This window comes from Lissotriton vulgaris, chromosome 4_1 (assembly GCF_964263255.1).
Source record: "Lissotriton vulgaris chromosome 4_1, aLisVul1.2, whole genome shotgun sequence".
NCBI classification, from domain to species: Eukaryota; Metazoa; Chordata; class Amphibia; order Caudata; family Salamandridae; genus Lissotriton; species Lissotriton vulgaris.
The window spans coordinates 89,397,618-89,413,672 of record NC_141691.1 but is presented as its reverse complement, the minus strand read 5'-3'; the positions used below and the strand labels follow the sequence as shown (position 1 = coordinate 89,413,672).

Here is a 16,055-nt window from a genome sequence, read left to right as displayed (position 1 = left end):
GTAGGTAATATATGTTTGGGTGTGTGTGTGGTTTCATTCTCCCTACACTGACAGAGACCAGCACCCCAGAGTTGTGTGTGAAAATCTGTTTATTCATCCATTAGCAGATGTTATCTGTTTATTCACCCATTAGCAGATGTTAACATCTCCCATCTGCTAATGGGTGAATAAACAGATTTTCGTGCACATCTCTGGAGTGCCAGTCTCTCTATTAGTAGGGAGACAATGGAAATGTAATAGCAAGCTAAACTGTCCTCACATAACAACCAAGCATATTTACAGATATTCCGTTCATTAAGTGCTTTAGGTCAAGGCTCATCACCCACTGGTGTACTGCACGAACAGTCACATTTTGTTCGGTTGAAGCCTATCATACAGCGCAGCCATCTGGTTTGCTAACAACATCTTGGGGACATTCAGAAAGATTCCCTGGGAACGCATTCCATCCATTGCTTACCATTCTCTTTGCGGTTTGTAACTCATATTTGCTTGCTTTCTATTTGCTGGCTTGGTTTTAGGTTGTCCAGCTTAAGTTTGACCCTAACGTGGCTGATAGCCCATTTACGGTATCCTTCCACCAGTGCTTGTTTTCTGTAAACAGCCCTTTATATCTTGTTCTTATCTCACCACGTTTGCTATGTAGTTAAAGAAATAGGTAAAATGCCAGGCTCTGTGTTCCGAGGGAGCTTAGTGTTTACATTTTCAAAGTGAGAGGATTTTTGTGACACTCATGCTGGCTACTGTGATTGTGCTTGGCGGAAAGCTGTACGATGTAAATTTTTTGTATCACATAACAACATTTAAATGTCTGTAAATGAACTGTGCAGATATTTTAGAATATATCAGAATTAGGGAAGCACAAATGAAGCACATTGTTTGGTAATTCTGAAGTGTGGTGGAGGAACCATTATTTTAATTTGATTAAAAAAATCAATACAATAGGTGACGGTTCCACACATTATCGTTTATCTGCTGTATACTTAGATCGGTAAAACTGCATGTCTGGGCAAATGTAATGGTCATTTCAGTTGAAGATGTGTTGTCTGTATTCGGAGTGCGCTACCACACCATGCATACTCCACGCTACCCCACTCTAATTTACTCTGCACTGCTCCACACAACTGGAGTCTACTCTGCTCCACTTCACTCTGCACCAGGCTACTCTACGGCACTCCACACTGTGTCACTGTACACTACTCAGCACCACTCCACTTAACCCCACTTCACTCAATACACATCTCCCATTCTTCACCACACCACCCCACCCCACCCCACTCTACTCTACGCCACTCCACTCCACTCCACTGTACGCCACTATATGCAACTCTACTCTTGTCACAGCACTCTACGACAATGCACTTTTCTGTGTACCAACCCACACCAGTGCACTCTACTCCACTTCTCTTGTCACTGCATTCTATCCTGAACCACTCCATTCTAACCTGCACCACTCCACGCCATGCTACTACATTCTACTCTGCAATAATCTACTTTATGCCACAGCACTCTGACGCTACTCCACTCTACACCTTTACAGTCCATGGCCCTGCACTCTACACTGCTCCACTCTACTTAACTTTGTACCATTTTTGTGCACACCACTGCATTCTACACTACTGCACTTTCTGCCAATGCACTCTACTCCACTTTACTCAAAACCAAAGCACTTTACGCCACCGCACTCTACACCCACTCTCCTTCACCACTACACTCAATGGGACTACACTCTACTCTACAACACTCTACGCCACTGCACTTTGTCACTGCTTGCTACGCCACTCTACACCACTACACTTTCTGCTAAGGCACTCTACGCCACTTTACTCAAAACCAATGCGCTCCACGCCATTGCACTCTACACCCACTCTCCTGCACCACTGCATTCTACAGCACTATTCTCTACAACACTCTACACCACTGCACTTTGTCACTGCTTGCTACGCCACTCTACACCACTACACTTTTTGCCAATGCACTCTATGCCATTTTACTCAAAACCAATGCACTTTCCGCCCACTCTCCTGCACCACTGCATTCTACACCACTATTCTCTAGAACACTCTACACCACTGCACTTAACACCACTGCATGCTACACCACTCTACACCATTGCACTCTAAATCTCTGCACTCTACACCACTCAATTCCACTCATCAACACTGTATTCTGTGTCCCAGCTCTCTGCCTGCACCACTCTACTCTACACCACTGCACTCTACACCACACCACTACAACACTCTACTCTGCAAGACTGCACTTTCCCCTACTGAACTCTCCTCCATCCCACTGCACTCTATGCCACTCCACTCTACTCTATGCCAGTGCATTCTAGGCCACTACCCTATACCTCAGTCTACTCTGCGTCACTCCACTCTAATCCACTGCACTGTCACTCTAATCTACTCTGCACTGCTGCACTGTTTGCCACTCTACTGTACACCGCTTTTTCCCTGCACCACTCCACTTTGTCACTTCACACTACTCTGAAACAACCTACTCTATGCCAGTGCACTCTATGCCAATCTACTCCACCCTGTGATACTCCACACCACTGCACTCTACGCTACAGTACTCTACTCTGCGGCACTCCTCTCTACGCCACTCTACTCCCTCAACGACACTCCAAAGCACTAGGCCACTCCATAACACTCCACTCTACTCCACGACACTCTGCTTTACGACCCTCCACGTTACCCCTTTACATCGCTAACTTTTAGCCATGGTGAACAGCAGCCACACTGGTGTACAACAATGTTAAAACATATTGGCAAAGCGTAGGCACAAGCTTTTGGCTTTGCCAATGCTTGTGTATTTTGTTTCTGCTGTCCTCCGCGAGGTGCGGTTGGTTTAGTCCGCTTCAGCCATGGGCTTTCACACTGTGAGTTTTCTTCTGAGCACATGCACATCCACCTTGCAAGAAGTGCTCTTCAGTGTCGGGTGCTAGGCCATTATTTTGCTTTGCTGTTGCGGTTTCATTTCCATTCTTTATCCTTTCTCTCTTCGCGTTATTCCTGAATTACAGTAATTCAAAGCCAACAATATCTTTTCTTTCCACCAGTAACAATCATATTTTCTTGTGACATGCATTAAAACTAAACTGGGTTTTCATACATGTTTAAATTACACCTGCCTGCTAGGAAACAGTTCTAATAAAATATGTATGATATTAATATATTTCTGTTTAATTTTTTATTTTCTAGTGTATTGTCACCGATGCTCAGCATCGTGTTTTCTATTTTTTTCTACTTTTCTATTTTATGTTCTTAATTGTCTCAGATTAGTTACTAGGGCCTTGGGTAGAACTGGTAGCACTGGAACAGTGCCCTATGTTTTTTGAACCGAGAACAGCAGTCGGTGGCCGTGACTTTATCAAGTCATGATGGCTCCGGTGCAACGCCACGATACTGTCAGCGCTGTGAAGCCTTCGGGTAGCCATGCACTCTAGAAGTCTGCATAGAATAGACTAAAATAGTGTTGTATATTTATACTTGCTTCAGTGTGGCTACTTGGTGTCTGTAGTGCTGTCTTATCCTGTACTATCTTAATAAACCTATCTTAATAACCTGAAGACGTGTCTTGCTCCCTACCTAACCTATTTACAACAAATAGAATAAAATAGAATGAATAGAGAGGCAGACGGCTCCCTCTTTGTTCCAGAGCCGAATATCCGAAGCCGCTGTTATTGCATCACTTTCGCTTGTTCCTTCCAGCTTACTTGGGACGTTTCACGCCACAAATGCTGTGAGGTATTGAATTTACCAAAATAGTGCAAGGATTGCAAGCATTTGTAATGCAGCAAATATGCTTTGAACTAATTCCGCAACCTTTAATCTGATGGTCGAAAAGACATCGAATGCTTTCTTGAGCACACCGTCCCCTCTTCCAACTGAAGGCTCTTCGGCGAAATCTGTCTAGTCCCAGCTTCTGCCACAAAGTGACCCTTTTGCCACCATGCCACCCCACCCCTGGTTTACTTCACCTCTCTGCATGCCATCGCAACCATTGTAGAAGACTGTGGCACGGCCACATGATGCTCCTCCTCTTTGATGGCCCCGTTACCAAGACCCAGCGGCTGGGATGGGAAAATGTCCTCTCTGTATTTGTGGGATCTCCTGTTCTGGTTCCATGAACTGCTCCCACTGCAAATAAACTAAAACGTCAAAAAGAGCCATATGTGCCATGCTGTGTTATTCGGATTTATAGAGTGCACTTTCACCGTGGAGGGTATCCTGACACTGAGCAGGTGTGAGCCTAGACAATCCTAGGGCCTAATGGCACTACTCTAAAAGCCGGGTCGTCAGATAGCGGCAGAATTCAAGAAGTGAGGAGGAGGCTCTTATGTGTAAGGGCAAGTCGCTCGATGATTTAGGAGCGATGGAGGAGACGGCTCGACTGCCCAATCTGGTTTTCCATATTGGTGGGATTTGTGCAAGTAGCAGCCTGGATGAGCAGAGGTGTCTGGAAGGTTTGTGAAAGGCTCAGGGAGGATCCTTGCGGAACGCCGCAGAGGAGGTTGCGGGCATTCAAGGTGTACGGTGCCAGGCTGACTGACTGTCAAGAAGGACTAGATCCATCAAAGGGCGTATCCTTGGATTCCAATGTCATGTAGTTGTTGGATGATGATGGGGTCGGAGAACATATCAAATGCTGCAACGAGGTCCAAGAGGATGATGACCGATGTGTCTGTTCTCTCCAGAGTTGTGCGGATGTTATCCGTGGGGGCGATGGGGTTTCCGTTTCCGTTCTGGTTTCAGACCCAACCACATCATGGAGGCGAACTAGTTCTACTAAAACCATGACAGAGAATGATCTGCCCCCGTTTCTTATTGACGGAACCTGAGCATTACCAGAAGAGTTGTCCATTCTGTTCTCAATGTTCAGGTAACAGGGATCAGGGTGAAGCAGAGAAACCAAAACTGCAGCGCAATCGGTGAATATCATTTTATGACCTGATCAAAGTTCTTGAAGATGATACCTTTAGAAATCACAAATGCCAAACTTAGAACATTCATATGTTTTGCTCTACACTAGGAATGTGCTCCCTTTGGCAATCGCAACTGGATGTGATGCAATGGCGAACTGGAAGCCACCTTGTGTTTTCCCATCTGGTTTTCCCCTGTAATCTGCCAGGTTTTGCAATTTCAGTTGCTCAGAAATTGTCGTGTCATTGGTGAGGTTATAGTCTGACGAGGAGGAAATAACAACTGGACAATGGTGATGATATTTGACAAGAGCCATATGTTTAACAGGACAGTAAACCTCGTCTTTAGGGTCCCTGTGCTTTTAATGGGGCATTACAGGCTGGACTCATATCTTGTATCTGCATTTTCAGACTAGAGCAGGCATTTTGTAGGATATAGTTGGTTTGACTGTTACTGTCACGCAGCTGATTTTACTTCCCCTCATTTGTTGTCTCTTTTTTCGTATATTTGCATTTACTGTTACTGTGGTTTTTTCATACAGATAATTTTACTTTTCTTGTGATAGATTCCTGTTATAAAAAAAAAAGTAATTGCCCTTTTTTAAAGCTGTTTTTTTTAACTTTCGTTTGCTTTCTATTTTTTTTCATTTGCTATTTAGTTTCATGTAATTGCTTTGTTGTTCCCTAAAATAGCTGAGCTGTTTGGTTTAGTTGATGTATCTTAATAATACATTTGTTTTTACTAAGAGTAGCTCTGTATTTTGTTATATAGTTGCTTTATTTTTGAATATGATGTCATGTGTTTTTCCAAAGTTGAAAAGTCTATCTTTATTATTGCTGTGCCCAGTCTAATTTCTGCTGTGTCCTGTAATGGCTTTTACATTTCCTATTGATCTTCCACATATTTTTTGTGTCTCTTCAAAACTACCTCAAGGCATTTATATAGTTGCTTTACCATCATAGGGTTGCCTTTTACTATTTATTGGTTGTTTGTTTTTTACTTATAGTTGTTGAAATTGCTTTGTATTTTCCTTATTGAGTTGAGTTTGCTATAGGATCTCGTTTTCTTTAAGCCAAGTAATTCAAGCGCTCACTGCTGACTTCTGGTGTGACTTGCAGATCACAAATTTAGATCACGGTAAGGCTAACTCAGCCTGTCATTATTCCAAGGTTGTTGACTTGAGCATCATTAAAGTGGGTAACAGAAATATGTGCTATTTACAAAGCTAAAATGTCAAAACTGTGGTAGGACATACTATAAAAAATACATTTTGGTCTTTATCTTTTCTGACAGTTACTTTGTCTTTTTTCTTATGATTGTTTGGCTATCCCCACTTAGTGTATTGCCTCCTTATCTACTGGGCTCTTTAGTTCTTCCTTCTGTTCTCGGCTCTGTCCCTTTCAATGAATTACATCCGTATTGTTGGTATGCTGCTGTGGTGTCCTCCCATGCAACCCCATATTGATTAGGAGCCGAAATGGTACCATTTTAGACACTTAATGCAGAATACCTCAACAACCACCATTTCCTCATCACTTAGTCTGGTTTCAGAACCAATCACAGCACAAAAACGTCCCTCATCTCCACCACGGATGACATCTTCATAACTCTGGACAGAGGAGACACTACTGCCCTCATCCTCCTGGACCTCTCTGGAGTATTTGATACGTTCTCCCACCCCATCCTCATCCAACACCAACATGACATTGGATTCGAAGGACACACCACCAAATTGATATGCTCTGTCCTGACTGGAAGCACCAAGTCAGCCAGCCTAGCACCGTACACCTTGGAGATCTGCGACCTCCTCTGAGGAGTTCCGCAAAGATCCTCCCTGAGCCCGACCCTCTTCTATGCATTCATGATCCCCCTAGTCCGCATCATCCGCTCTCAAAACATCAATGTCGTCTCCTACGCTGACAATATGCAACTCGTTCTCTCCATCATGGGCAAGACACCCAGCACCCGGATCAAGTTCAATGCTGCATGACTGAAATCGCTCACTGGGTAAAGACCAACTGCCTAAAGCTGAACAATAACAAGACCAAAATCATAATCTTTGGGAAGAGCACATCACTGTGGCACTGTACCTGGTGGTCAACCAAGATAGGACTGACACCCAACCACACCACTCTCACATAGAACCTTGACAACAAACTCGACAAACCCATCTAAGTAAATGCTGCTACTGCCTCATGCTTCCGTACCCTAAAGAAGTTGAGGAAGATTTTTAAATGGCTCCCAATCAGCACCTGAAAAACTGTCATCACGCCCTGGTCACAAGCAATCTGGACCTCAGGACTCAGGAACACCCTCTGTGCCGGGATCAACAAAAACTCATCAGAATGCTGCAGACCATTCAGATTTCAGTGGGCGGAATCGCTCTCAATCTTGCATGCCACAAATACATCTCACCACACCGGAAGGAGCTCCACTGGCTCCCCTTTCACAAACGAGCACAGTTCAAACTCCTCACCCACACTTTCAAGGCACTAGATAACACTGCCCCAGCATGACTGAAATCCTCCACTGGATAAAGACTGACTGTCTAAAACGGAAGACCGAAATAGCAATTTTCAGGTAGAGCACAGCACTTTGGGACTCCACCTATACACACATTCAAGCCAATACACAACTCAGGCCCCACCTACCTCAACAGTTGCATCTCAAGTCCACCAAGCATCCAGACACCTCCACTCCAGAGAACTAAAACTGCGGTTGTTGCACAAATCTGTCTGTATTTCTATTGTCATTTTGTCCTTTCCTACAATACAGTGGGTGCTCCTCTCTAAGCATCGATTAGGCCCCCTCTTTCATTGGTGTATCCTGGTATGTACTGAAATAGTCCATTCACGTTACTTTTCTTTCTGGTGATAGTACCTTTTCAACTCGTATAGTTGCTGGCTAACACATTTTAGTTGTGTTTTTCTTAGGGAATGTTATTTTCTGTTTTTATATAGTTGTATTGTCTTTTCATACAGCTGCTGCATCTTATTTATATATGTTTTGTTCTTTCCTCCAGTTTCTCAATTGTCCTCATGATTAATTATCTTTATTTACGTTTGGGGGTTTCTTACAGTTTATATTTCTGTCTTTCCATATAATTCATTTGTATATTCAGATAGTTGATTTTTAGTGTTTCTGTTTTTGTTATTGATTTTTCTTCTCATCATTGTATACTTTTTTTTTTGTAAATATATGTTCCCTTTTCATGATTGTCATATAGTTTATTATAGTTTTGTATTTATATTAATTAATGACTTTTCCTGTAGTTGGTTGCTTCCTTAGCATTTTAGAAACAAATATATTTGATTTGTTTTTTCCTATGGGTGCAATGGGTTTACAGATTGGTGCTTTTTGTTGTAGTTCATGTGTTTTTATAAAGTTATGTACAATTTCTGTTTAGTTTCTCACTCTTCCATATAGCTGTTTTATTTTCACTCTGTTTTCTTGTATTTTCTTTTACTTTACTAGATCTTTCTTATAATTATATTTTCTGTTTTTGTAGTTTGTTTTTCTTGGTGATAGGTTCTTTTTGTTTGAGCATTATTGCTTTCTGATGGGAGCATTCACAATTGTTATTTCCTTAACACGGCTTCCCAAATAAAGGCAAAGGTGCACAATGCAGGGAAACAGCCATTAAAAGCAGTCAATGCCCGGATCCATGATGACTATAGCATTACTTGCAACTGTCCCCAAACCTCAGATTAGTTGATTTAAATAGAAATGCTTTATTGTTCTTCTCAGACTTAAGGGTTTCCTTCTTCTGCTCGCTCCTCTCTCGCTCTTGTTAATCAAAAAACTATCATTTCCATACACATCACTGGAGTCAAGCTATCCAGGCGAAGAAGGCTGATAGCCAGAAACCGGTCCTTGGATGCTTGATTCCGGTCTAGGAAAGGCATGGCTTGGTATTTCGGGCTGGACTGTTCCCATGAGGCACAGGGTCAAGGCTGATTTGCATATAGCCATTGTCTGATCTACGGTGGAGTGGAGTGCAAAAAAACGATGGATTTAGGCCCAGATCTTTGTACTGGGGTGAATGTAAGACATTGTTCTGCATTCTGTCCATCAATTGTGTTTTTTGTAGTTCTCAAGAGAAACCTACATATATAGTTATGTTGTCTATATTTTAGTTGCATATGTGTATTTTGGTTTAAGTGTTGTTAATTTGTTTTATTGATAATTTTTGTTTTTTTGTGTAGTTGTCCTAGCTATACTAGCAGTCTCTACCTTTTTTTTATTTCAGTTTTTTTTACTGAGCCTGTTTTAAATCATTCCAGTATAGCTAAAAACCTCTTTCAAAAACAAAGCATTTAACAATAGAAATGAGCCCCGAATCGTGGATTAGGCAAAAGTTGATCGTCCTAAGACGTCTCCATGTCAGAAGTAGGGGATCATTGCTTCTAGTTTTCTTATTCCATCTCTTGAGATTCACACAGACCCCTCACCCAAGTTCTTTAGGATGGAATAAAGTCCAGCAGATCAGGGGTGTCCCCAGATAGATAGCCTTACTTAGAGTGACCCAAACAGATTGGAAGTCTCTTGTAGGTTGGTTCTCCATTCTGTTTGTGATTCTACTTCCTTCCTCCTCTCGGATGGTGGCACCCATCTGAGGGGCCCCCTTAGGTAGCTTTTGAGAGATTTTACCCCCAATATTCCAGGCCGCCCCTTGCCCTCCAGGCATGATTTGGCAACACTGGCATCCTGGTTTCTTTGTCCCACCTCCTGACAGCACGCTCCCCGCCTCGTCCTATTTAAGCATTGGGTACCAAGCGCAATACAGCATCCCACCTTTACAAACTCTAATCTTTCTTGTCGCGATCCCCACACATGACACACAGGACACAGCCGTCTATACCACGTTCACCGACTTAGAGTTGTGCGTAATTGCTGTCGGAGGAAACGATGGCCATATAAGGAAAACCGTGGTTCACCAAGGCCTAATTGTAAACTAGCACAGTATCAATCATAGCATCTCGGTTATTATGACGATTGATGACAAAATAATCACATAGCCACGAGATACCTGCCTTATTTAGCAAAACATGAGCAGCATTAGAAGTATATGTTGATATGAAAAGGAAACCATGTCAGCATTTGAATGGCATCTCAAAAAAATGTCCCCAATACAATTCTAAGAATCCGTGATTGTTGTGTGAAACATAAGGATTTGTATTTTGTTGTTCTCTCATGATGGTGTGCTAGGTACTTGGGTAGATGGGTGTGATGGTCATTCGTGCCATATGGCGCTGTAAATTGTAGAGGGCAGCAAGGGCGGTGGCAAGAATTGGAAGAGTGGCATGGCCAAAGACTAAATGTGAAGTATTACAACATCATTCACAAGTGAGACCTATTGTTGTGACGTCATTCACAAGATTAGCGACACTGTAACAACAATTGCTATATGGGACTCATTGTCACATCATCAATTTGATGAGGATTATTTGTGACATTGTTCACTATATGAGACCTAGTGTGACTTATAAAGTTTTCCAGGATCACCCGCAACTTGCACGATTCGGGGTATTCACCAATGCTTTCGAAGTAACTTTCCAAAAATAATTTAGTGGTTGCAAAATCTCGATAGGCGAGTTGGAGCTGCTCATCGGACCACAGTTTTAGTACAAAGGATCCTAGGCCCTGAAAGGTGTTACAGACAAAAAGTTGAATAATTTGCGACCATAAGACTAACCCCTTCATTGTGGTTGCTAAGATAATTCCTAAAATTGCCTAGAGTCAGGAGGATGCAATTAATCTATTTATCCGGGGTGAAGTTACCTTCTGAATGTCCATGACTGCTATATAGTATTGCTTTGCGACCTGCCCTGTCTATCCAACAATGAACAGTAAGACGCAGTCTAATATCGCTTTCACTCCTTTCCCCAACTCTTTCTTTCTCTTCTTACTGTCTCTGCTCTCTGTCTACCCTATCACAACTTTACCCATCCATTCTTCCTGATTATTCGCGTTCCTGCTTGGAGTGCGCTAGTTTTCCCACCCGTTACCTCATTGCATCGTTCTCTTTCTTGAGTTATCTGACTGTTTTGGTTTCCATTTAGATGCCTCCAACCTTCACTTCCTACAGTTAAGTCCATCTTTAAACTCCTTTCAGCAGGTCCTTTTGTCGGTGTAGCTCTTTTAAGCATTACGTTGATGCTGGCGGTGACACTTAGGCCCGTGTTGGTTGGCGGGTTTCTGCCAATTGATGCCTCGTAGAACCTCTGCAGACATATATGCATGCCTTCTGCCCGGTTGATTCTTGCAGTTACCTGTCATGGTGGACGCGGCTCTTCTGAGAAATTCATCTTCAGCCCTGACATGTTTATTTGTTCTAATGAAGGGTTGTGGTCCCAGATTCCAGTAAGTGTTTATGAAATAAGCTACCTGTAACAGCAGTGTGTTGCATGTTTATTCCTGACCTCATTTGCGTCAAAATTGGCTGGAAAAACACACAGCTACTGGAAGAAGAGTGTATAGTGTAGGACACAACAAACTTTAGTGAGCCTAACAAGGCACGTTTTCCAAGCCAGACCACAGGAGGGTGGTGATAAGCACAGCATGTGACTGTATAATGGATCCATGCTGCCCAACACCACACTGGTGTCTTTATGCTACTTTCCTTCCTAGTAACGACCTTTGGAGATAGCATTGGCTGCTCCCCACACCACTCAATTCAACAGGTGAATGGGTCAGAGTGAAGGCATCAACATTCTCTGCGCAAATGTGTGATATTGTCAATCCATAATTCATAGCGATATTGAAATATACAAATGATTGCATATCAACATGCATAAGTTGTGTAGTCCTTTAGTGGTGCGCTAAGTCAGATGATATAGGAAACAAAATGCAGTACAACAAATATTGGAACCATGTTCGCTCTCCTTTATGTAATATGTAAATGCTGATGTTTTTTAAAGACATTTAACAATTGTAACAATATTCCTGTGTTTTTAAAATGACTTCCTTTCTTTGATTTCAGAACGGGAGGCGAAGAAAGCGTGCTCCTGGCTGCGCGCGGCCGGGTTCCCACAGTATGCTCAGCTCTATGAGGGTGCGTATTTCATCTTTTCTGATGGGTTTTGGTCGTGTAAGCTTCTACATAAATTTTTCCTAGAATTGAATGCTTTCTTTCAGCCACCAGTCAACAAAGATCTTACAAGGCCCGCCATTGGGTGAGATGCTGCCCCAGAAGCAAGGGCACAAACAAACACAAATACATTATGTTAATACACAGGAGACAGTGACCTATGGAAATATATGAAACCCAAAAGATTCATGCAGATAAAGGTAGCCAAATTTCAAATACCTTTTAGTCTACCTTTAGTCGTTTTGAGAATTTAGGTGATTCTCTTATACGTGATCAAATAGGAAGATGCACAAATAATAAAAGAGTGCATGAGAAATTGCTCATCAAAGATTCTACATTGGAGGAGGCAATAGAGATAACCAAAGGTCTTGAACACACTGACTTGTGGATAAAAGAGATGGACAAATGTAGTAATTCAAAATTGTCAAAAGATTCTCTTTCAAAGGATCTAAGTGTTAAGGGGTCTGATATCCATGCATGCATTGATGAGACTAAGGCCATGCGACCTGCTAAAAAATCTCGAAGTCAAGCAATCCCAATTTAGACCTTTTAACAAAACAAATGAAGCTCCTCGTAGCACTATTGCTATTCCTGGAATGAATACATCAGGTGTTGTGAAATGTTATCGTTGTGGGGCGCCAGGTCATATTGCTTCCAGCAGTATGGGAATGGGTAGGAACGCTATTTGCTGGCCATGTGGCAAGAGAGGTCACCTTGCAAAAGCGTGCAGGACCAAGACGCAATATGTACAAGAAGTAGATGATTCTTGTGAAAGTGTACATGAATTGTTTTTATGTGTGGATGACATTAGTAGTCCTGATGAAGTTAATTACAGTGGAGTGATGGAAAATAACATTACCACAGAGAGTACTGACAAATTAGAAAAACACCATTGCACTATTAGTAAAGATTTAAATGATGTCAGGATGTTAGTTGATTCAGGTAGTTTATATACGCTACTGTCAAATGTGCTAATCCATTGTGCTCTGCATGCGTGGGTTCGGATCCCATCCTCGTCGCCAATGTAAAGATCTTCTCCACGCAAGATATGAAGAAAGTAGTCTTTATTGTAAAAGATAAAGAACAGGTACCTCCAGCTTCTTCCTCTATCTTCACAGCTCTGAGTCATCTACTTCAAACAACAACATTCAACCTTAGCAACAAGCCTATATTCTATATGTATAAAAATTCCTCACATATCTATTCCAGTGCCTGTAAATAAAATCCCTATACAGAGCCTTTGCCCATCACCTTCCATTGTTTCTTGACCGATTGCTTTGGTAAATACTCCCCCTTTTCAGATGTCTCTCCCCGGTGGGCACTTTGGCGATGAAGGGTTCTTGATATTGTCTACCGCTGAAGCGGCGGAGGGGGTTTCTGGTTCCAAATGACTTCCATGTTGTCCTTTTATGTTTTGCAAACCTGACAAGCGAATGCTACAATATCAACCCGAAGCATGCTGGGATTTTGAACCCATGCTGTAATGGTAAAATCAAACTACAAGTCTCAGATCACAAGGGGTCTGTGGCTGGGAAGTCAGGACTCGCTGGAGGTGGCCTACATGGTAAGGGCCTGCTAACAGCCTTGGGCACTTGCGAACATTGCTGTCTCCTCAGGAGCTTGAAGCTCTACATAAACTCCATTATCTTGTTGGGTACAAACACTTGAGTGTGTTTCATGTGTATGCAGAACTCTGATCTCCAAAGGGAGTCCACGTGCAGTCTCTGAACTGTGCAGCCAACTTTGGAACTGGGACACTCACTCAATTTGACCAGTTCTCTGTAAATTTCCTGCACAGCTCTCATGGACAACCGTAACCCTGGCCAAGTGTCGCGAATAAGGCTATTGCTTGTTAGGAGTTCGGCCTTCACACCCTTCCCCTGTCACCACACAGGTCTTCCGTGGGAGAATTGTTGTTTACCGCTGACAGCCCATCTGTCGTTTCCATGGCCGGCTCCCAGGGCCTTCAACCTTGGCTCGGCTCTGAAAGGGAAGGCCGAGAACAATGGCGGGAAACGAGGCATCATGGCCAAGCGCGAGGCCAGCGATTGTCTGACGCCGAGACTTCCATATCCCCTCATAGCGAGAAATCTGCAAAGCGAGGGTAGGGACGCTTTTTTTTCTCCCTGACTTCTTCAATCATCTCCCCTCCGGCCTTGACCATGCATTGATGGCAACAAGGAGTGAAGACGCCCTATAGGAGATTTGGACAAGCTCTGTTTGGCTTCTTGGGGACCTTTAGGATGAAGCCTCATTAAAACTGTCCCCGGCGGATAAGTTCTCTTTTTCAGGCGCTACAAGATGCCTTGCAAGGCCTTGTCCTCTTTGTATTGCATAAAGGTGTCCCATGAAGTACAGGCACTTTTATACACTGAGCGCAACCCCATGAACATGGGGACAGTCCCCCTCACCAGAAAAAAGTGCCACAGCTTGCACTTATGCTGAAACCCCAGCGGTGCATGTGCAGGAGACGGCATAGTAACGGAAGAAGTTGTGTATGCGCCGCACTGCGACTGCGTGCTTCTGGTTGCCTCAGAAGGTTAGATCAATTCCAAAGTGCAGGACCCACTCAAAGTCCAAAGAGAAAGGTGCTGCTGAGCAGACAGTGAGCACAGCCCTGCCACACTGAGGTATATTCAGCTGCACACCATCCTCCCTCTAAAAATGGGAAGATCTATCTCCACACATGAATTCCAAGATGGCAGTGCATGCTAAGTGTCCGGCACCTGTCCGGAGTGGGACATTCGCCCCATCCAGCTGGGTCCTTAGTCTGTGCTCAGCCCTCTGTGGGAGGTTCAGTGGCAGGAAGGTGAAGCAGACAGTGTGTTAGAGTGGTGCTAATATCCAAGTTGTCAGTGCTACTGGGCATTGGCATCTGCTAATCACCCGTTCTGTCATGACCCGACTTTTCGTGGGACTTGCACCAATCATTGCAGGGCAGACAATAAATAATTGTTAACCCCTCCCCCCCTCTAGAGGTCTTAACCAATCTTAATGGTTCTGTGCAATTTTCTTAGCAGTTTTTTATTCAATAAGACATAAATAAACGATAGATTGGGCACAGTGCAAGACTAGTCTTAAATGTAAAGATCATATGAGGAGGGATTCAAGAATTAAAACCTGGAGGAGTAAAGGAGAGGTGCGTAACTGTTAGAGACATTGCAGTTGTAGACTATTTCTAAACAAGATCATTATCTAAGCCTGGTTGGAAGGACTCGAGACAGTAAGAAATATTGTTTTGTGAATGCACGAGGCAGCAAACGTGGTGGAGACAGAAAGAGTAAATGAACAATGCCATATTGTGCAATGGTTAATCTGAGGACCAAGGGCACTCGCTAAAGTGGGTGGATCTGGCATGCCTTACCGACTGCCTAACTATGTGTGTCTGTGTATAGTCTTGTTTGAGTATGTGGGATGAGTAGGTCACTCTGTGTTGCTAGAGGAATGGAAGAGGCATTCTTCACATCCCTGGAAGTTTGGTGGTGCTAGCACACAGTAACTCGACGGCCATTTTGTTTTTATTCAATTCATAAAAATAGAAGAAAGACAACAAAGGGCTCATCATCCGCAGTCACGATCACTTTCCTGCAAGGCTGTGGTCCTTCCAGATTGAAAAGTGGTTGTCTTGCCTGTAAGGCTATCTCCTATAAAACCGGCAAACCTTGTCACGCGATTACATGTCATAAGAGTGAGTGGGCTTCACAGAAATTGTGGGTACCAGCTGTAAGAGCTGCCATGAGAATATGCAGCATGGCTGCCTACTGCGACAATGTAACTGCTTTACAATGGGTGTCCCTACCGAAGAGTGTGTATTTTCTATAAGAGAAGGTATACCACCCGAATGTCGACTTTTAAATATCACGCTACCGCAATATTGTAGCCAGACTATTGACTACTACCAAAATATTGTGACAATAAATATTTTCAAGTTAGTTGTGACTGGTTGTATTTGTGTCTATATATTTACCTTGACAATATATCGGCAGTTGATATTCCAGCTGCTAGACTTTGGTAGCGCCATGTGTTTGTGTGTGATAGAACAC

General features: G+C 43.1%; 1 protein-coding gene across 4 annotated transcripts in view; it reads left to right on the top strand.

The window, feature by feature from the left end:
* STARD8 (StAR related lipid transfer domain containing 8) overlaps positions 1-16,055 on the top strand; it is a 565,518-nt gene that overhangs the window by 492,758 nt on the left and 56,705 nt on the right. For all 4 annotated transcript variants that reach the window (XM_086918342.1, XM_086918343.1, XM_086918345.1 and 1 more), the window contains one exon: positions 11,905-11,976. In XM_086918342.1, coding sequence (XP_086774468.1) covers positions 11,905-11,976 — 72 coding nt within the window. The remainder of the gene's footprint in view (positions 1-11,904; positions 11,977-16,055) is intronic.